This window comes from Carassius gibelio, chromosome A20 (assembly GCF_023724105.1).
Source record: "Carassius gibelio isolate Cgi1373 ecotype wild population from Czech Republic chromosome A20, carGib1.2-hapl.c, whole genome shotgun sequence".
Lineage (NCBI taxonomy): Eukaryota > Metazoa > Chordata > Actinopteri > Cypriniformes > Cyprinidae > Carassius > Carassius gibelio.
The window spans coordinates 23,267,324-23,285,628 of record NC_068390.1 but is presented as its reverse complement, the minus strand read 5'-3'; the positions used below and the strand labels follow the sequence as shown (position 1 = coordinate 23,285,628).

General features: G+C 37.5%; 1 protein-coding gene across 1 annotated transcript in view; it reads right to left on the bottom strand.

Moving 5' to 3' along the window:
* LOC127938301 (mannosyl-oligosaccharide 1,2-alpha-mannosidase IA-like) overlaps positions 1-18,305 on the bottom strand; it is a 95,081-nt gene that overhangs the window by 38,308 nt on the left and 38,468 nt on the right. Inside the window, exon 4 of the mRNA XM_052534816.1 lies at positions 11,846-11,926. Coding sequence (XP_052390776.1) covers positions 11,846-11,926 — 81 coding nt within the window. The remainder of the gene's footprint in view (positions 1-11,845; positions 11,927-18,305) is intronic.

The following is an 18,305-nucleotide window of genomic DNA, read 5'->3' as shown; positions in this document are numbered from 1 at the left end:
ACTTAGATGAGTTGATATGTACCTCTCCCGTCTCAGCTCATGTACTCGCTGTAGCACGCGGCGCCACTATGCTAGCGTTTAGCTTAGCACCATTCATTCCTTAGGATCCGTTAAACAAAAAATCTGATTTTAAGCTCATAAAATAGGATATATTTTTATTGCTGTGATTCAGAAGCGTCTGTGGTGATTCCACATCTTTGCAAATCACATATACCGTGCAAAACAACTCTGGACTATCAATAAATATTCTGAACCTGCACAGAGAAAAAAAAAAAAAAAAAAACACCACACAAACAAACAAAGTCTAAAATTGAAATGCTCTTTTATTTCTTGACATTAGAGACTATGCTGCATTCAAAATTAAGACGGGAGCTATGCTAAATCTGATGATGCAAGTTGGTGACCTTTCTGGAGAGGCAGAAGAGACCGCTATTGCGTTGGGCTCTAAATGAGAGTGGCAAAATAAAACCCGCTGTCAAGTAGAAGCTCTCACAGTGCGTTTCAGCGGAGACCTTAACCTTTAAAGAACTCACAACAGCCAAAAGAAAATGAGGGAACTGGAGCAGAGTGATTCTATCAAACATATCAGCCTTTGTGTCAGCGTGCCCTAGCGGATACACTTCAAGTTCAGCCACTTCCTGGAAAAAAATATTTAATACATCAAGATTTTATTTTAAGGTGTAAAGGAGCACATTATTTTTAAGGTATATTGCTATTTCATACAATCTGAGAGCAGGGTTTACTGCACTAATACAAATAGACCTTTGAGTCACTCCTAAATACATGAACCTGACAAACAATAGGTCATTGGACTGCAACACAACATGACGCTTTTTCACAGGGTTTTCCCCAAGCATGCTTGCTCTTGGACTTGGGGAAGCCGTGGCATGACAGTTAGAGACTCGGAGTCGCAATCGAAAGGTTGCTAGTTTGAGCCTCGGGCCGGACGGAATTGTGGGTGGGGGGAGTGCATGTACAGTGCTTTCTCCACCTTCAATACCATGACTTAGGTGCCTTTGAGCAAGGCATCGAACCCCCAACTGCTCCCCGGGTGCCGCAGCATAAATGGCTGCCCACTGCTCTGGGTGTGTGTTCACAGTGTGTGTGTGTGTGTGTTCACTGCTCTGTGTGTGTGCACTTCAGATGGGTTACATGCAGAGCACAAATTCTGAGTATGGGTCACCATACTTGGCTGAATGTCAATTTCACTTTTTTTCACTTTCACACTTTTTCACTTTTCGTTATAGTCCCACAGATCAGGACTTCTGAATATTGGTTTAAAGCTTGTCCACTTTGCAACTTGACTGACTGGAGTAATGATGCTTTTTCATCACAGGAATTAATTACTTGCACTGATGCACTGAAATGAAACTGAAATGAAAACTCTGGATGCTCTTGGCTGAAAAACATATAAACATACATTTTCGTCACACCACAAAGTGACAAAGACTACAGGGAGAGTGAAACCTGCAAACTGAACACTGACTTTCAGACAAAAACAAGTAAATTGTTTGAAATTGCAATCATATTTCACAATATTGCTATTTTACTGAATTGTAACATATAAATTCAGTGAAAAAACTTTTCCCATCATAATCAATGTTGAAAATATTTGTGGAAACTGTGAAGGGAAACTCCCTTTAGGATTTTTTTTTTTAATAGAAAGAATGCATCCTTGCTGAACAAACCTATCAAAATTAAAACCTCACTATGCAATTTACTTAAGTAAAATAAAAAAGAAAAAAAAAAGGTTGTACCGTGCTGCTGAACTGTGCCAAAAAAAGAAATCTGAGCTGTTACTCAGCGGCTGGAGGGCTATTTATTTCCTCAGGTGTCTAAAACTACAACAGTCAATGAACTGTAACAAACAAAACAGCTTCACTTGGTTATTCAAACAATTCATTTGCCAAGTGAAATAATGCAAACGCTGATGGGAAGAAGGGGCCTAGAATAAACTAAAGTTGACATTGAGGTGAAGAATTACATAAGGGATCAAAAATCAATGTCTGAAGTCTGCAGCCTGTGAAGGTGTAAAGACATCCTTGTGGTAACAGAGCTACAGGACCTGCCAACAAACCTATGAAGATCTGTTCTTAAACCTGATCAAGCTGTGATAATCCTTCCCAAACTTCCACCGATGTGTGAACCCTTTCACATAAACCAATTTTCACCTTGTCAGGGTATCCCGTGGCGCGAAAAGTCGAGTGGGATGCAAACAAGGGGAGTTGTGTTCCTGGCGAATGGAAGGAATTCAAAGTAATGTGCAAGATTTCACAGACAAACCGAGGTTTGGGCTTCAAGTGCTTCTAACAAACAGATTGTAACCGTAATCATGCTTAACCTAAATACGGCACAGTGCATCTGAAAATACCATGGCCTGTTAACGCTGGAGACGCTAGTGGCTTCTAAACAGCCTGAGATTGGAAATCCAATTATGTGACTTCAGGAATAAATGGCCAGCAGAAAACACCTGAATGGAAAAAGGTGGGAAAAGTGGGTTGAGTGTAGCGCCTTCATGTGTGTCTAAAAGCCGAATTTTTGACATTAATTAAATGTTTTGTTATTAAGAGATGAAAAGTTGACACGGCGAGGCAAGACCGTAATGGTCAGACACAGACTTGCATTGTTGATCATGTCTGTGAAGGAGGTGCTGGGAATACATTTCAGTCATCTTCACCAAAACCAAAACTGACACCAGTGCCAAGACTGAGGGGGCAAATCTAAGCAGTGCACCATGTATAAAATCCAATAAGAGGCCAAAACAACCCCAAAAAAAACCTATGAAGCGCGAGGACCAGATTCGGCATGTTCAAATTAGAGATTTGGCCAACTGCAAACAATTCACTTCTCCGCCTCAATGAGCGCCGGCTCATGTCCAATCAGACACCTGCTGAGTGAGGAGAGTCGGGCCAAATGATCTGTATGAAAAACTCTTCAACCTTGCAACTTCCTCTGCGGCCAGTGCCAGAACTGCACATTTGCAAGCAACCCGGGACGGCAACAGGTTGGAAGAGTCGGGGAGCAATCAGAATTTATGCGCTGTCCAAAACGTCCTAAAAAAAAACCCAAGCTCGAAAACATCAACATGGTGGAAAGGAATTCAAAAGCGGCAAGTGGCCAATTATTTCTGATTGCATTTATGTCGTTGGCGATATAGTGTGAAATTGCAGATTAGTGAAGCTCGTTTGAGCTCCGTCCAGCTCTGTTGTGAGGGCTGAAATGAGTCTAGTTCCTCCAATGGTCTGTCTCAGCAGCTGGGCCTGACCTTAAACCCCTAAAGCTGCCGCTGGTAGAGCTGAAACACGATAATAATGTTACATGAAGAAAACTAGAGAAAATTAAAAATATAAGCTATAACTAAATCAACAAAGGTTCGACCCAATAGGAATGACTCATTTACTAGTCTAAGCCGGGCCGTTTCTCGTACAAAACTGAAGGGCCAGATGTAAGAACAGATTTGCCAATGCAAATTTTGCCCTTATCAACACAAAGACTTAGAGGTCAAACGACTTGACGGACAAGCAATTTGTGGAAAGGGTAAATGAAGGACTGTTATTTCATATAAACCACTTGGAATAATTAAAGCATGCAGATGAAGCAGGCCTTCATTTCCCCTCGCCGAAACTAGCTCCATTTGTCAAGATAATGGATTTTTGGTTTTAATGCTCTGACACACGCAGTGTTCATAATGTTTCTCGTAGTTATTTAGAGAGCTGTAGCGTTTTCTCTCTCTAGTATCAGTCAATAAAGTTTTCCAGTGATTACTGGGTAATATGAAGAGCTTTTCCCTGGGGCAAGCTTACATTTAGCCCATTTTACATTAACTGCCTAATCAGCCCTGAATTGTATGGTTGTGATCTGAACATAAGAACAACAGGTCTTGTCTAAATTGAGATTTTAGTTTCGGAAGGTTCTTTAAACACAGAACTTTGACTCCCAGCCTATGCTTGTGAGATGGTTTTTTGAGAATCTTTAAAGCTCACCTAAAAATAGCGTAAAACATTAACATTGTGAAATATTACTTTAATAGCTGAAATTGAATTGTATTTTAAAATACTTTGGGATAAAATAAATCTATCACAGCTAAATGACAGGTAAAACTTATAGAAGAATGACTAAACACAGAACAAATAAACAAAACCAGCCAGCTAATTTTGGAGCTCAGCGCAGTGGCTGCCATTTGCAGTGCCGTCTTGATGGATCAAGACATATAGTGCATATATTTAGCAAAAACTCTTCTCTAGAATTAATCTCTCTAACAAACAAGCAAGCTGTGGACACTGAATGACGTGCATGAAATAAACGCCATAATGAATTAGAAAGATGAGACTTTGTTTCTTATCAAAAGAAAAAAGAAACAAAAACACAAAGCTGACTGGGAAGCGCACCATACAAATGTCTAGTGAATGTGAATAACTGAAACAGCATAGACTAAAAGACGGATTTTGAAATTTAAGAATCAATATTGATAATGTGATGATTTGGTACACATTAATTTTATTATTATTATATTTGTGCTTTTGTAACATTTTAAATGTCTTTACTGTCACTTTTTATCAATTTAATGCATTCTGGCTGAATAAAAGTATCTTTCCTTCCAATAAAGAAAAAAAAAAAAAAAAAAAAAAAAAAAAAAACTTCCTGAACTCAAACTTTTGAAAGGTAATGCATTTGGCACATTTGTAAACATCATTTAATCATAATATATGTACTGAATTCTCTTGAAACAGCTGTGATTTGTTGTTTCTGAAGTCTGTGAATGAAAAATTACACCAATGGCATAACAAATCAATCTGAATAGTTTTGATATAAAACCAGCCAGTAAAAATTCTGGAAAAAAAAAAAAACTTTTTTAAATCAGTACCATTTAACATTGACAGGAAACCTAATTAGAAATTCCCATGGCTTACATACTGTAGCCTATGGAAACCTGATGAGACTGCAATCTGATGAAGTCCAGGGAGGCCAGTGAAGGATCTCTTCATCTTGTGTTTTGCAGCACGTCTCTCAGTGCTGATAGCCCTGCAAGTTTACCAGAGACAGATAGAAACACAAGCTTCCTCCCGAGACCTCTGCCTGTTCTTTCTTCTCTCTAAGCCAGGCCTGTTCTGAACTGTATAATTCATAAAAAATAGACCATTTTTGTCTAATACGTTTTCACAGCACTCTGTATGTTGAAAGAAACATCATATTCTTTATGTATGGCTGCCGTTTTACATTTCTGAAATGTGAAAACACAGAGTTGAATTTGAAGGAAGGGACTCAAGGGATGGGAGATAAATTGGCCTTGCTCTTAATAGTAGGAAAAGCTGGTCCGCTGGGGACCAGAAGGCCATGAGAGAGGGGGAGCAGTGAGTCATCCGTGCAAATGTACAAAAAATTCATGTAATTGGCTGAGTCTGCCAAAGAACATCGGTATCTGCTAGAAGACTGATTAACTGCTCAACCAGTCCAAGCGCACAACATTAACAACACAAACAGGCCATTATGTGGGTGAAACACTCTGACGTACCTGGTTATTACCTGATTAAACCTCAAGTGGTGCTCCGCTCTCCTTAACAATTCACACTCTTCTGCCACAATTAGAAATCAACATGCACGCGCTGGTGCCACGTGACGGGATATGAAGATGCAGGGAGTGCAGAGCTGAAGATATAAGCAGTACTGACACACCAGCAGAAGCTCTGACGGACAGACAGGAATGTGTAAGATCTATTATGAAGTTGTGGAAAGAGTCGGGTCAGTTTAAGTCAAGAGGGATTTACGAAAGCACTATTTTACCAGCCTGTCTGAAATTCTCATTGATGTGATTAAAAAAAACTAAATTACATCAATATTTCAGGTTCTTGCATAGATACACAAAATAATTCATCAAAATTTTTTTTTTTTAATTTTTATATATTATATATATAATTGTTTTATATTATTATTGTTTTTATTATATTCATGTAATACAAATCATTTTAAAATAGTCAGTTAGATAATATCTAATATATAATCTAACAACATCTAATCTGATATAATATAAATTGTTTATTTTTGAATAAAATGAATCAATAAAATCTAAATAGAAAATAAAAATAAATCAAGTGTTGTGACTGTCAATGTGAAATCCTGAAAATCATTATGCATAAAATAAAAGGTTTACATCAATACTTTTCAATGTGATATCATAGAGTATAATACATATAATAAGTTAGTTAACAGAATAATAAATAATAAAATCAAATCTAAATGAAAGTCACAATGTATAAAACAAAATAATTACATCAATACAAATTATTAGATGAATAATTATTACGTCAATGTAATATCATAATATCTAGTCACAATATCTAATCTGATATAATATAACAATATAAATGTAATGTGGTGTAATATATGTTTGTTAGGAATTTCTTTTGTTTGCAAGTCTGTTTGAACTAGTCAGCATGAGTCATGAGAAAAACACGACATTTGTAAATTGACCTCCACCTGAGCTAATTCTTGCCATTCTGGAGAATGCAGGTCAAAAAAGTATAAGAGCCATCCCTGAATACACACGACTGGACAAACAGGCTTGTGAATCTTAACACAACACTTACAACACAATCCACCGTTTATCCTCCATGTCAATCAAGTCTGGGTGCAAGTATGGCTTCAAGAAAGTACGAAGAATATTTAAGACTAGTGGATTTTGCTTTAAAATATATCTTATTCCATCTGGATGTTCTAAACAGCAAAGCGATGAATGAAGGGGCGATGTGAGATCTAGTGGAGTTATGGTTGAGACGGAAGTGCTGAAACCGAGAGATAAGTGACAGCTGGAGCTTTTTGCACTTCTACATCTAATGCATCCTGTCAAAAGTGGCCAGTAGAGAGATGGATCGAGATCACAGACCTGAATACCTGCACTTATCACCACTTATCACCTGCGCTCGCATTTCTGAGCTTAATGCGAGAGGCATTTTAGGGCCACGTGCAACCATCTGAAGACTTATTCCTGATCTAAAATATACACTGGCTAACTGTGTCGCAGTTTACGCCTGACTGGTCCCAGCTGGAAGCTGGAAATAAAGTAAAGTTGATGTTTTGTAAGCAAACATGAGGCCCTGTGTTGTAAGGCCCCATATTGTATGGAGGAAATTGCTTGTCATGCTCTATCAGAGAAGGGAAGATCTCTTGCTAATAGTAGATGCGCCGAGCGTCTGGGGTATTTGCAGGAACGAGTGGAAAAACAACTCATTTACCTCAGAGCAAGAGAAAATGATGTGTTTACGGCTAAGTAACGTTGCTTTATGCAACGCTCTCTAAAGTTTCATTTCTCTGCTCGTTGTAGTCAAATTGTTGTGGCGACTCAGCACAGCTGGCAACAGGCGTGGCGATTGTTAATCGCCATATAACTTCAATCAAGGTAAAAAAAAAAACTGTAAATATGAAAGCAAGAAATAGGCAAATTAGTGCAATTGAAAATGCAGCATCAACTCAGAGAGCTCTTTGTAGTCGGGACAAATGGCATTACGCGAATGGTACACAATAGCCATGTCACTCAGCACAGCATGCCGGCATTAAAGATGCATGCGACGTTTTCAGTATCGTTTAGTGAACGACAAAAGAATGTTGTGTGTATTTACAGTAAAGATGTCTCCTGACTGAAAACAAATGGCTGTGGACCGAGTGAGGATGATTAATTTCCTTTGCCTACTGTAAACAAGTCAAATGCATTTTAAATAATTCTAGAAAAATAACAGCCCACGGATTTCTAATGAGCTGTGATGCGTCTGAGTCTTCCAGACTCAACACTGAGGAATACCCGTGTTTCCCACCCTAAATCCCCTCCTGAAAGAATATATGGAGACGACTGCAGAGAGACTGAGAGAATCAAGGAAGGTCTGAGCAGCAGTTGAGAAGAAACCGATGTTATGATCATTAGCAATGACGGTATCATTTATCCTGCTCTGCCCTGACAGTGGATCTTGAGTGAAAGCTTCATGTAATTATGTCGCTTGAGCGGCTTTTATCAGATTGCCATTGTTTGGAATTTCGCTAGGCAACTAAAATGAGGTAGCAGGGCTTAGTCACATGGTTTGAGTGTAAACGCACTCAATAAGAGCACCTACGCATGTGTCATTTCTATCCCTCAGAACAGTGCGTTACGCATGTCAGGGCTTCAGACTGCGACCGTCTCTGCAAGAATGTACAAATTACGTAATTAAATTAATATAGAATAACCCTGGCACATGCACAAATAAAAAAATGTAAAAAATTTAATATAATATTAATAAATCTTTTCATATAAAACACACAAAAATAACACACTACACACACGTACATCAATATTGCTATGCAATATACAAATGTAAAAAAATGTATATATCTAAAATGTTCTAAAAATAAATATACATATTCATATACATATAAAATTACAAAAATATAAGCAAATATAAAAATACAACTGGATTACATTATGCAGACACTAAGGAAAAGAGCAGTCATTCTTATGTCATCCATGACAAAACGCATGAGCTGTAATAAAGCTGGAGGGAAATAAAGTATTTGTGCAGCCATTGATCTCGGTCAAGGTATAGAAAAATCTACACCACAGATGGGACTTGCCAAGGGTTATGTAAAATGAATTATAGAGCCAAAAAAAAAAAAAAAAAAAGAGATGAAAATCGATGTGTGATCCATTAAAGAGTTAAGTGCTGTGCTCTGACAGGTGGCTCTGTCCCAGGCTGCTCACTTCAATGATGGAAAACCGTCCGCGCGTAAATAATGTAAGAATAAATCAGCCAGAAATTAATCCTCTCATCATTCAGGAGAGTAAACCCAGCGCAGGACTAAATCACACCAAACAACATCAGCTTCTGATGAATGCGGCCGCTTGCTTTACCCGTGCTTTGGAGCGTTTGCGGTATTTGCATGAAGGCTGTCTCTCAAGACGATGAAAGATTCATCAAAGAACCCGGTCCTGCTTTGAGTGCCAGCCAAGCCGCCGAAGCTGTCAGCAGCTAGAGAAGAAATCACACTGCTTTACACGTCCACCACCTCAACCCATCCAGATCCTTTATGTTATATATGCATGCATATATGTAAAACGGGAATGAGAAATGGCCGTGTTGCCTGGCAGAAGTAGACTATATTGATCTGAAGCCTCTTAAGAAAACCTAAAGATGTCTTCTTTATGCAGATGCATTAGCCATCATCCTTCAGTCATGATTTAGTCATGCGGTGTTAGAGGAATCCTATAATGGCTTTGGTCTCCAAAAGATTACATTTTCCAAAGCCCAGTGAGATTTTAAAGCCAGACACATTTAATAAGAGCTCTTGCTGCGGTTTAACAATGTGAGCGGCTACCTGAAGGCTATCTCCTGTAATCAACATCTCTCAGTTCAGGGCACACGTTATTACAAAAGGTAGGCAGGAGGGCGTCTCATTATCCAGAGTGTCTGAGATTACTGTACTGAAGGACTTTCATCAGCTCTGTGCTTGAATCCTGGACTCTGTGCTGCCCACTTTGTATTCAACCGGTTCAATACACGGTGATGAAACAAGCTTGCGTCTTGCTGAGAGCACAGTAATGTAGTGTTCAAAGATTTATATTGCTGTTAGTGTATTCTCAACAAGGGAGATAGCGGAGACCTCCACTGTTATCTGAAACGATGTTTGACAACCAACTGCTTACTTCAACAGACAGCGTTTGGTTTCGACACACACCAATCTTATGTAACCCATCATGTGAAATCTCAGTGGGGGATGACATTAAGAGGTCACGTCTCATTAATGAGATGGCATAATGTGTCAACTTTAGAGATGGTGCTGTAGGGTTTGTGTGGCGTTCAACAGGCATGAATGCTTTCTGTGAGAGCATTAGTGAAAAACATTATTCGAGACTTATTAATATGTTATAAATAATATTATCTTGAATGAAGCTTCAAAAAGCCCAAACAGTGACTAATTTAATGAACTTTATTAAATTAAGAAATTTATTTGAATTTTTTTTAATGATTTCTAAACATAATTCATTCACTTAATTATTTAGCAATATGGACTCCATGAACTCCAGATCTACTTGTTTTAAGCAAAAATAACTATATATATACTTATATATATCTATTTACATTTATGCATTTAGCAGACGCTTTTATCCAAAGCAAGTTACAGTCCATTCAGACTATATATTTTTTTTTCTCCAGTATGTGTGTTCCCTGGGATTTGAACCCACAACCTTTTGCACTGCAAACGCAATGCTCTACCACTGAGCAACAGGGATACATATATACTGTTAATGTTAAATAAAATTACTCATACCTCGATAAAAGCACAATACTGTAAAAATCCACCTCTACTGTATAGTACTTTACTATTTACAAGAAATAATTGCACTAGAAAGGCAGAAAAATCCAATCAAAAAAAAAAGAAAAAAAAAAGAGAAAAAACACATATCCAGTTGTTGTTTTTCTCAATTCCAAAAAGTGCATTACTTTCTTGTAAAACCTGAGCAATGACAAGAAAGCAAAGCAGATATTATTTCTATTCAAAACTGTATGGTAGGTAAGAGTCTTATGCTTACCAAGACTGCATTTTTTATTATTATTTTTTTTTTTTACAAAAATGCCGTAAAACAGTATTATTGTAAGATAATAGTATTAAATACAGTATATTATTACCATTTAAAATCACTATTTTCTATTTGAATATATTCTAAAATGTAATTTAATCCTTTGATGCAAAGCTGAATTTTCAGTATCATTACTCCGGTCTTCAGTGTCACATGATCCTTCAGAAATCATTCTAAAATGCTGATTTGCTGCTCAAGCATCATTACTTATTATAAATGTTGAAAACTGTTGTGCTGCATAATACTTTTGTGGAAACTACATTCATCACAGAATTATTTGGTGAATAGAAGTTTCAAAAGAAGAGCATCAATATAAAACAGAAATCTTTTGTAACTTTATACATGTCTTTCCTGTCACGTTTAATCAATTTAATGCATCTTTGCTGAATAATTACTTTTATAAGTGATAGGAAGAGTCACTGTGGAGATGTGAGATGCCTGTTCTGCTGAAGGGTCTGCCTTACATCAACAACCACACGAGTACAGTCCCGATGAAGCTCACACAGTGATCCGTTCCCTCTCCGGACAAACCGCACAAATGAAAGCTTACACTATCACTGAGAGCACATTTGCTGCAGGACACAATGAGAAAGCCCTGAGCATCAGCGGAAAATGCCACTCTTTTGATTTGAATCAGATCCTTTACGTCCTGCCAGATGCTGCTGGGAAAATCTAATTAACAGGAGGGGAGATCGGAAATATGAGCAAAGTTCTACATTAGCTTGATTCAATGAAGGCTCTGAAATGGGCTTTGTGTGTGTGCTTCAGGTCACGCTTGAGAGTCCAACATCTTTTTGGTTTCAAAAAAGCTTTCAATTTAGCAGAGTGGGCACAGAGCTTCCTGGATGTGCCGGGATCACAGAATGAGCTTTAAGTGGGATGGTGTGTGTGTGTGTGTGTGTGTGTGTGTGTTTGTTTGACTTGGCTCAACGTCCAGGCAAACAGTCGGACCACCGGGAAGACAGACCCGAGGCCCCTGTGGCTCTCCTGAGAGGTCTATTGTGTCCTGCCAACTATAAATGTCACCGATTTCCAACACGTTTCATACAGAGATTCAAGGAAACGGTGTCTTTAAAAGCGTAGGAGCCGAGAACAAATGCCAGCTACAAGCTTCCAGCTTCCTTCAGGCAGCATGTCAATTATAGCCAGCTTGCATATCAAATCCTTCGGCCATAAGCACATATTCAGTGTGGTAAAAACCGAAAAAAAAAAAAAAAAACATCTGTACACTCCAGGTTTACATACCTCTTTGCCTGAGAGATAATAGGCAGATAGCAGGCCTCCAACAAAACGGATGTTCACTTCAAAGACGGAGATTTCGGCATTCTGAGGGAATAAAACACAGGAAAACAAAAAGAGGTGAATATTTAAGCTCATAAAAACACTGTGACTGGCTCACCTTGAACTGCAGACTGTAGAAATATGGGGGGAAAATGAATACGGACGACAAACACACTTTGCCCTCACTCGCCAAACACAAAGAAAGAAAACAATATAAAAGAGATGATAAAGCTCTGCTGGGATTGGGCAAAGATACAAACAAGATCCCACGGGAGGGTGAAATCGGAGTGCGGATATTTTCTGCGGATCTGGATCATGACTGCTGGGTTAAGGTGGTTTCCTACGGTGCATGTAACATGAACAAAAACATCACTCACAGGATAAAGAGCTATAAAGAGAGGATGCTTCCGAGACATCTTTCAAATAATAATTAAATAATAAAAAAATAACCAAGATTTCAACAGAAAACCTTTTTGATGTTATACTTTTTATCTTACATTTATCTGCAGTAGAGAATACTTTCAGCACTGTTACATCTGACTTCACGATTTCAAATACATGTTTTAAACCAGTGCTCTTAGACAGGTGACACACAGAATTTTACATTATAAAAACGTATTTATAGTATTAATATTTTATTACTTTAATCTTCACACATACATATATTCATATACACACACACACACACACACACACACACACACACACACACAAACTGTTAATTTAATTACTGATTTTAATTAAATTATACAGTAACAAGTTTAACTTATATTTCATTCCAATTTTAATACACATTTAAGATGCAAAATTTGTGAATAGATTTATGGATTACATTTTTATTGCCAAAACAGCATCTATGGCAAGATCAATGTATTTGAAAAGAAACAAATAGTGGTAACATACGGTAGTACTGAAACTCAAATCAATATATAATAAAAAAATAAACTCAAGATTTTTTAATTTAAATATTTGATAAAAAAAAAATTCAAGATTTTTTTTAAGAGTGTTAATTTGATTAAAAAATTTAAATCAATCCTAAAAAGTAAGAGAACTACTGTTTTAAAATATTTAAAAGTAGTAAAACAATGAGATTCTGGAGGTTAAGACAACCTAAACTCAACCAAGTATCTTAGAGCAGCAGTTATAGCTGGAAAGGTTTATATAATATTGCATGAATATTTCAGACACTGCAATCTGGCACTGTGCAACCTGTGGCATGAAGCCGCAAGTCTTAGCCTTTGCCATGTGACGTTATACAGTCTGACCACAGCAAGACATCTGTATGGTCGTCTGATGGTTTATGAGGTGAAATATTTGTGTCTCTGAGCAACCAAACAATAATGACATGCTTACTGCTTAACATAGGCATCATGCACCATCAAAACAATTTTGTAACAGTGCACAGGTGGCACAATAGAGAAATGTTTTGCATCACATTGGTAAATATCCGGTTCAGAGCAAGATAAATGGCTGATGTCTTGAAATGGCTAGGGGTGTTATGGATAGCCTCCTCTCCAATGCTTAAATGGTTACAGTGACAACAGGGCACCAGATGTTTCCAGATGATAACTCAACCCTTTTGTGGGTTATAGGAATCTGTCGGAAACTGGCACAAAAAGACCATGACAAATGCTTTCCTGTGCATGTTAATGGGGGACTTGAGAATATTATTTTGCCGTGAATTGACCTGAATTTTGGGGGAAGGGGAGTTGGCTGTCATGTGACACACAGCAGCCACAACAACACTTATGTTTTATTATTTTTTCCTTTTTATTCAAAACATTCCCAAATGCATTAACTGAATTCTCATGAAATATCTTGCTTCTCACGTTATAGATTATGTTGATCTATAGTGGGCAACGGTCAAAGTAACCTAACGGCGCATGAAAAAACCTGTCTGTTTACTTAACACATATGGGTGTCATGCCATGATGCCATGCCATTTATAATTAATGTTAATTTAACATTGAAAGTTAATGTGAATAAAACATTGCAAGTAAGGCTACTAATCATAACAGCGAGAGCAAAGAACATTTTTCACTGACTGCCTACTCTAGTTACAGCACTCTCAAAAATGGGCATTAAAATCACTACCTTACAGATTCATAAGATTTGGTTTATAATGCAGAACTGTAAAAACACGTTTGTCTCTGGCTCAGCGACCAGCCAGTGAACGCATATTTGAATTTAGCAGCTGATGATATGACACACTGAACGTTGTAATCATGCCAGCTGCATTCAAAATCCACTTGGCTCAAAAATCTGAGGGGGCAAGTGCACAAGAATCTTGTGAAATTATCTCCTTGCACACATGAACAGTACAAAGTCAATGAGTATCAGGCATAGATGAGGCAAAAGCAGCGATGCACAACCTCCACTGACTCTGCAACTCTGCAATTATTAAGGAGCTGGCAAACTTTTCGGTTGTTAAGTGGTGACTAAGAAGCACTGTTTCCGGGTCCAAGCCTCAACACGCTTCTATTGAGAATACTACCACAGCAGACATTTATGAGCACTTTTTATTCATATTAAACAATTAAACTTAAAGGTAAAGGTTGTAGGACCTGCCACGAGAGGGCACACTACCAAAACAATAACAATTGCGTGGTTTGATGACGCTAAGGAGGAGCGTAGAATGATGCGATCTGGTATCTTCTACCCAACCGCTGACGGCCATCAATCAGACGGAAAGATAAATCATGGATTTAACGTGAGTTCAACGATTTGCGTGAGTAGATTTCATACAAAGTCAATGCAAAGACGCAATCAGACGTGTCCTCGCGCGGGTCTAGATATGCAATGCTCACGTTTGGTGTGTATGCCCCATAATACTAATCTTGTTGATTGTTATAATAGCATACGTTTTCTGTAAAGATACGAATCAAAACAACTCACCTGTCGAGTAAAACACAAGCGAGAATGGAATCTCTTTCTAGTTGAAGTTTGTTGTGAAGCTACTTCTGCGTTTGTCCACGACACTGTTGTCATGTGGTTTCTACATCAGTAAAGGCGGTAACAAAGTGTAACTAATGTCATTGACAGGCGACTGCACGGCCCCATGTCACTGTAAGAATGGGGATTTTCTCATGATTTACAAGTAGCTGAAAACATTAGAGATATTGTTAGTAATCAGCTGGACAAAATATATAGATATATGTATGAAACAGACAACCAACATGTGTGTCTATACAACATAGTCAACCAAAATTGCTTTGGTCATGATGAATACTGATTCAAATTATTTTTGTGGTCAGATAACTGGTAAACAGAAATTATTATATATTATGGATTTCTGTATAATAAATAAATAAATAAATAAGACTATGATAAAAATGCATTACAACAACAAAAACATTAATACTACTAATATATATATTTTTTAGGTTACATATACTGGTTAAATTCAAAAATACATTAATAATAAAAAAATGATAAATTTAAAATGTAAGTCATAAATAAGTAACATTAATTATCAGTCCCTCTCTAATGCAAACTTCAGATGAGAGAATGGAAACAGATGGACACAATGAAGCACACTGTGCTTGGGTTCTGTATCTAATGGCGCATCTCCGATTGTTAAGACTTATAAAAAGGGAAGGGATTTCTATTTTTATGCTTTTGATGAGGTTTTTCGATCCACCAGCGGTATAGTGTCTCCGTCTGAAAGGCTATCTCACTCAGGTTTGAGTTCAGCTTGGACTTGTGGTCACTGCAACATAACGGGTCTTTTACAGCAGCGGGTGAATCTGACCTTCGATGATGCTGGCTTTTACAGGAATAAAAGAATCCCACAGCATAAAAGATGAGAGATTAGGACTGTTGATACAATGAAGTGACTCTCTTCCTCCGTTCTGCTCCAGGGTCAGATTTCTCTGTAAAGCAATCTGATCAGAACTTGTAAAACAAGGGAAATGTGCTAATGAGGATACACAAATAACACAATAGACCAAAAACGCTGAACAACTAAAATACTGAGGATAAACTAAGAATAATCATATCTCCCAAAAATAATCAATGAGTTGCCAAAGAGATTTGGGAAAACCTTCGAACTGCTTTGAAACAGAGCTCTAGATGATAATACCAGCGTGATTTACAGATAACCTTTTCTTACACAGCTAAACAACTTTTAGCTGCTCAAAGATAATCGGATGATAGTGGAAGTCAAATGAAGCCACGTGAATAAACTTCAAATGGCTACAATTATTCTGCTAAGACAAGAGGCTTTTGCGCAACAGAAATGGGTTGCTTAGTATTCCAGAGCCCAGCTGAATATTAATAACTGTTTCACAGGGGATTTTTGTGGACTCTTTCATTGTTGGAATTGCTTGAGGGTAGAAGGAAAAGCCTTTCAATTAAAAGTTGTTTAACACTCTTCATTAAAGGTTCGGACCCAGATACAGTCTTCTCTCTTGCCTTAAATTGAGGTGCAGAATGTACTGAAGGACTTCTGATGCTTAACTAGCGGTAAACCCCTGCAGAATGTCTAATGAAATCACCTCACGATACAGAGGCAGAAAACCGATCGAACATCAAACAAAGAGCTATTTTTGTCTACATTGTTCTGCATATGTTGTGTCTTAATTCATTCACCAACTTTGTTTAGTCATTTCTGGACTGATCTGCATGCACTATTGATTCCCTTTTGCTATTCACATGTTTCACGATTAATCAAATGCTGCTCTAAGTCCTTCAGTTTCCCTACTACATTATAGATAGCAATATTGTGAAATATTACAAATTAAAATAAGTTTTCCTATTTTTATATTTTTATGCACAAGAGCTTTAGAAATCATTCTAATGTGCTGATTTGCTGCAGAGTAATATCTCTTAGGTCCCATGATGTTAAAGGTTTAATAATGTTTCCTGAGGTTTACTTATATTGTTAGTATGATTTTTACATTTAAAATTTAGAAATAAAAGGCATTTTTATATCCTGATTTTAGCCCTCTGGCTTGAATGCTCTGTTTGAAGGGGCGTGTCTGCTGTGAGACTCCGAGTAAACCACAACTGTTGTGATTGGCTGACATCTTTGCATTCGAAATGTGCATTACATCTGTTACCCTTTTGAAAATACTTTTACTACGTTTTTTTTTTTTACTATTACAGTTGTCGAGATTAACGGATCGTGGAAGTGTTGATTAAATAATTATTGTTTAGATCTTTTCCCATCACATGAATCACTGCAGTGGTGAGCACTGAGTAGACAGATTCGGTTTATCGCATGAATGCAGTAATCTCGTCATTGCAATGCGTTTTCTCTCACAAAATGCTTTCGCCACAACTAACAGTAAACACAGTCTCGACATGAATACAGTAAGAGCTTCGATGTGCAAGATAACAGCGTCATTCATTATAACGGCAGTTTGGGCAAGTGTGCAGATATACTCGCGATTGACAGCTCCAAACAATATAAAGGCATTCTTTGATCGCTCTCTGTAGTTCAATCACAATTTAAATAACAGATTCGTTTCATGCTACTAAGAGAAACAACGTCAAGTTGATCGTTTAGTCACTGGCTTGATTCAGCGATGCATAAACAGTATTAAACGATTTAGAAAAAGTCTGTGTGAACATTAATGAACACTGTTACTCACTGTTTGTGGCGGTGCTGTCGAATCCATATCGTTAAACTCTGTGTGTAATGCCTGTGCTGATATTGGGACTGAATTATATGTAAATGTTTGGGCGGCCAAAGCAGGGAAAGGGGAAGTAACCTTTCCCCTTATGACGACATAAAGGGGAAGATACCAGTGAAATGTTCATGCCATGGTACCTTTAATATCAAATGTTGAAAACTATTGTGCTGCTTGATATTTTTCAGGATTCTTGGATAAATTTCAAAGGTCAGCATTCATTTGAAATAAATATATATTTTTTTTTACACTATAAATATCTTGACTGCCTTTTTGTGTCCTCCTTTTTTCTTCCACTAATTCTTTTGCATGTGAAATGTTTAACAGTTCTGCTTTCTTCAAGTCTGCTCACACACTAGCTACGATTTGTTATCGGGTCTAAATAATTTTTAACGGCCTCATCCATCAATAACAGACACTTTTTGCATTACACTGTAACAGAAACACAAAACAATCAGCACTGGAACAAACCACTATAACAGGCAGAGACTTGAAAACACTGCATTTCTTCTGAAAGCTATGATTCTTCATAATGTCACTCATTAAGTAATGTTAACATGGTCATTACTGAACATAAAAATCTCTTTACTGTACTTCATGGAGTTAACAAACAAAGTTCAGGGAATGGGAGTCTGAAAAATGGCAGAAAGAATGAGACAAGTCTTGAGATGTTTTTTTTTTTTGTTGTTGGCTCAGATGTGGAAAGACTCACTCTGACAGACTTGCTTAACATGCAGTGATGTTAAAATCTCCCCAAAAGAGCTAAGGTCGACTGATTCCTTTAGCACTGG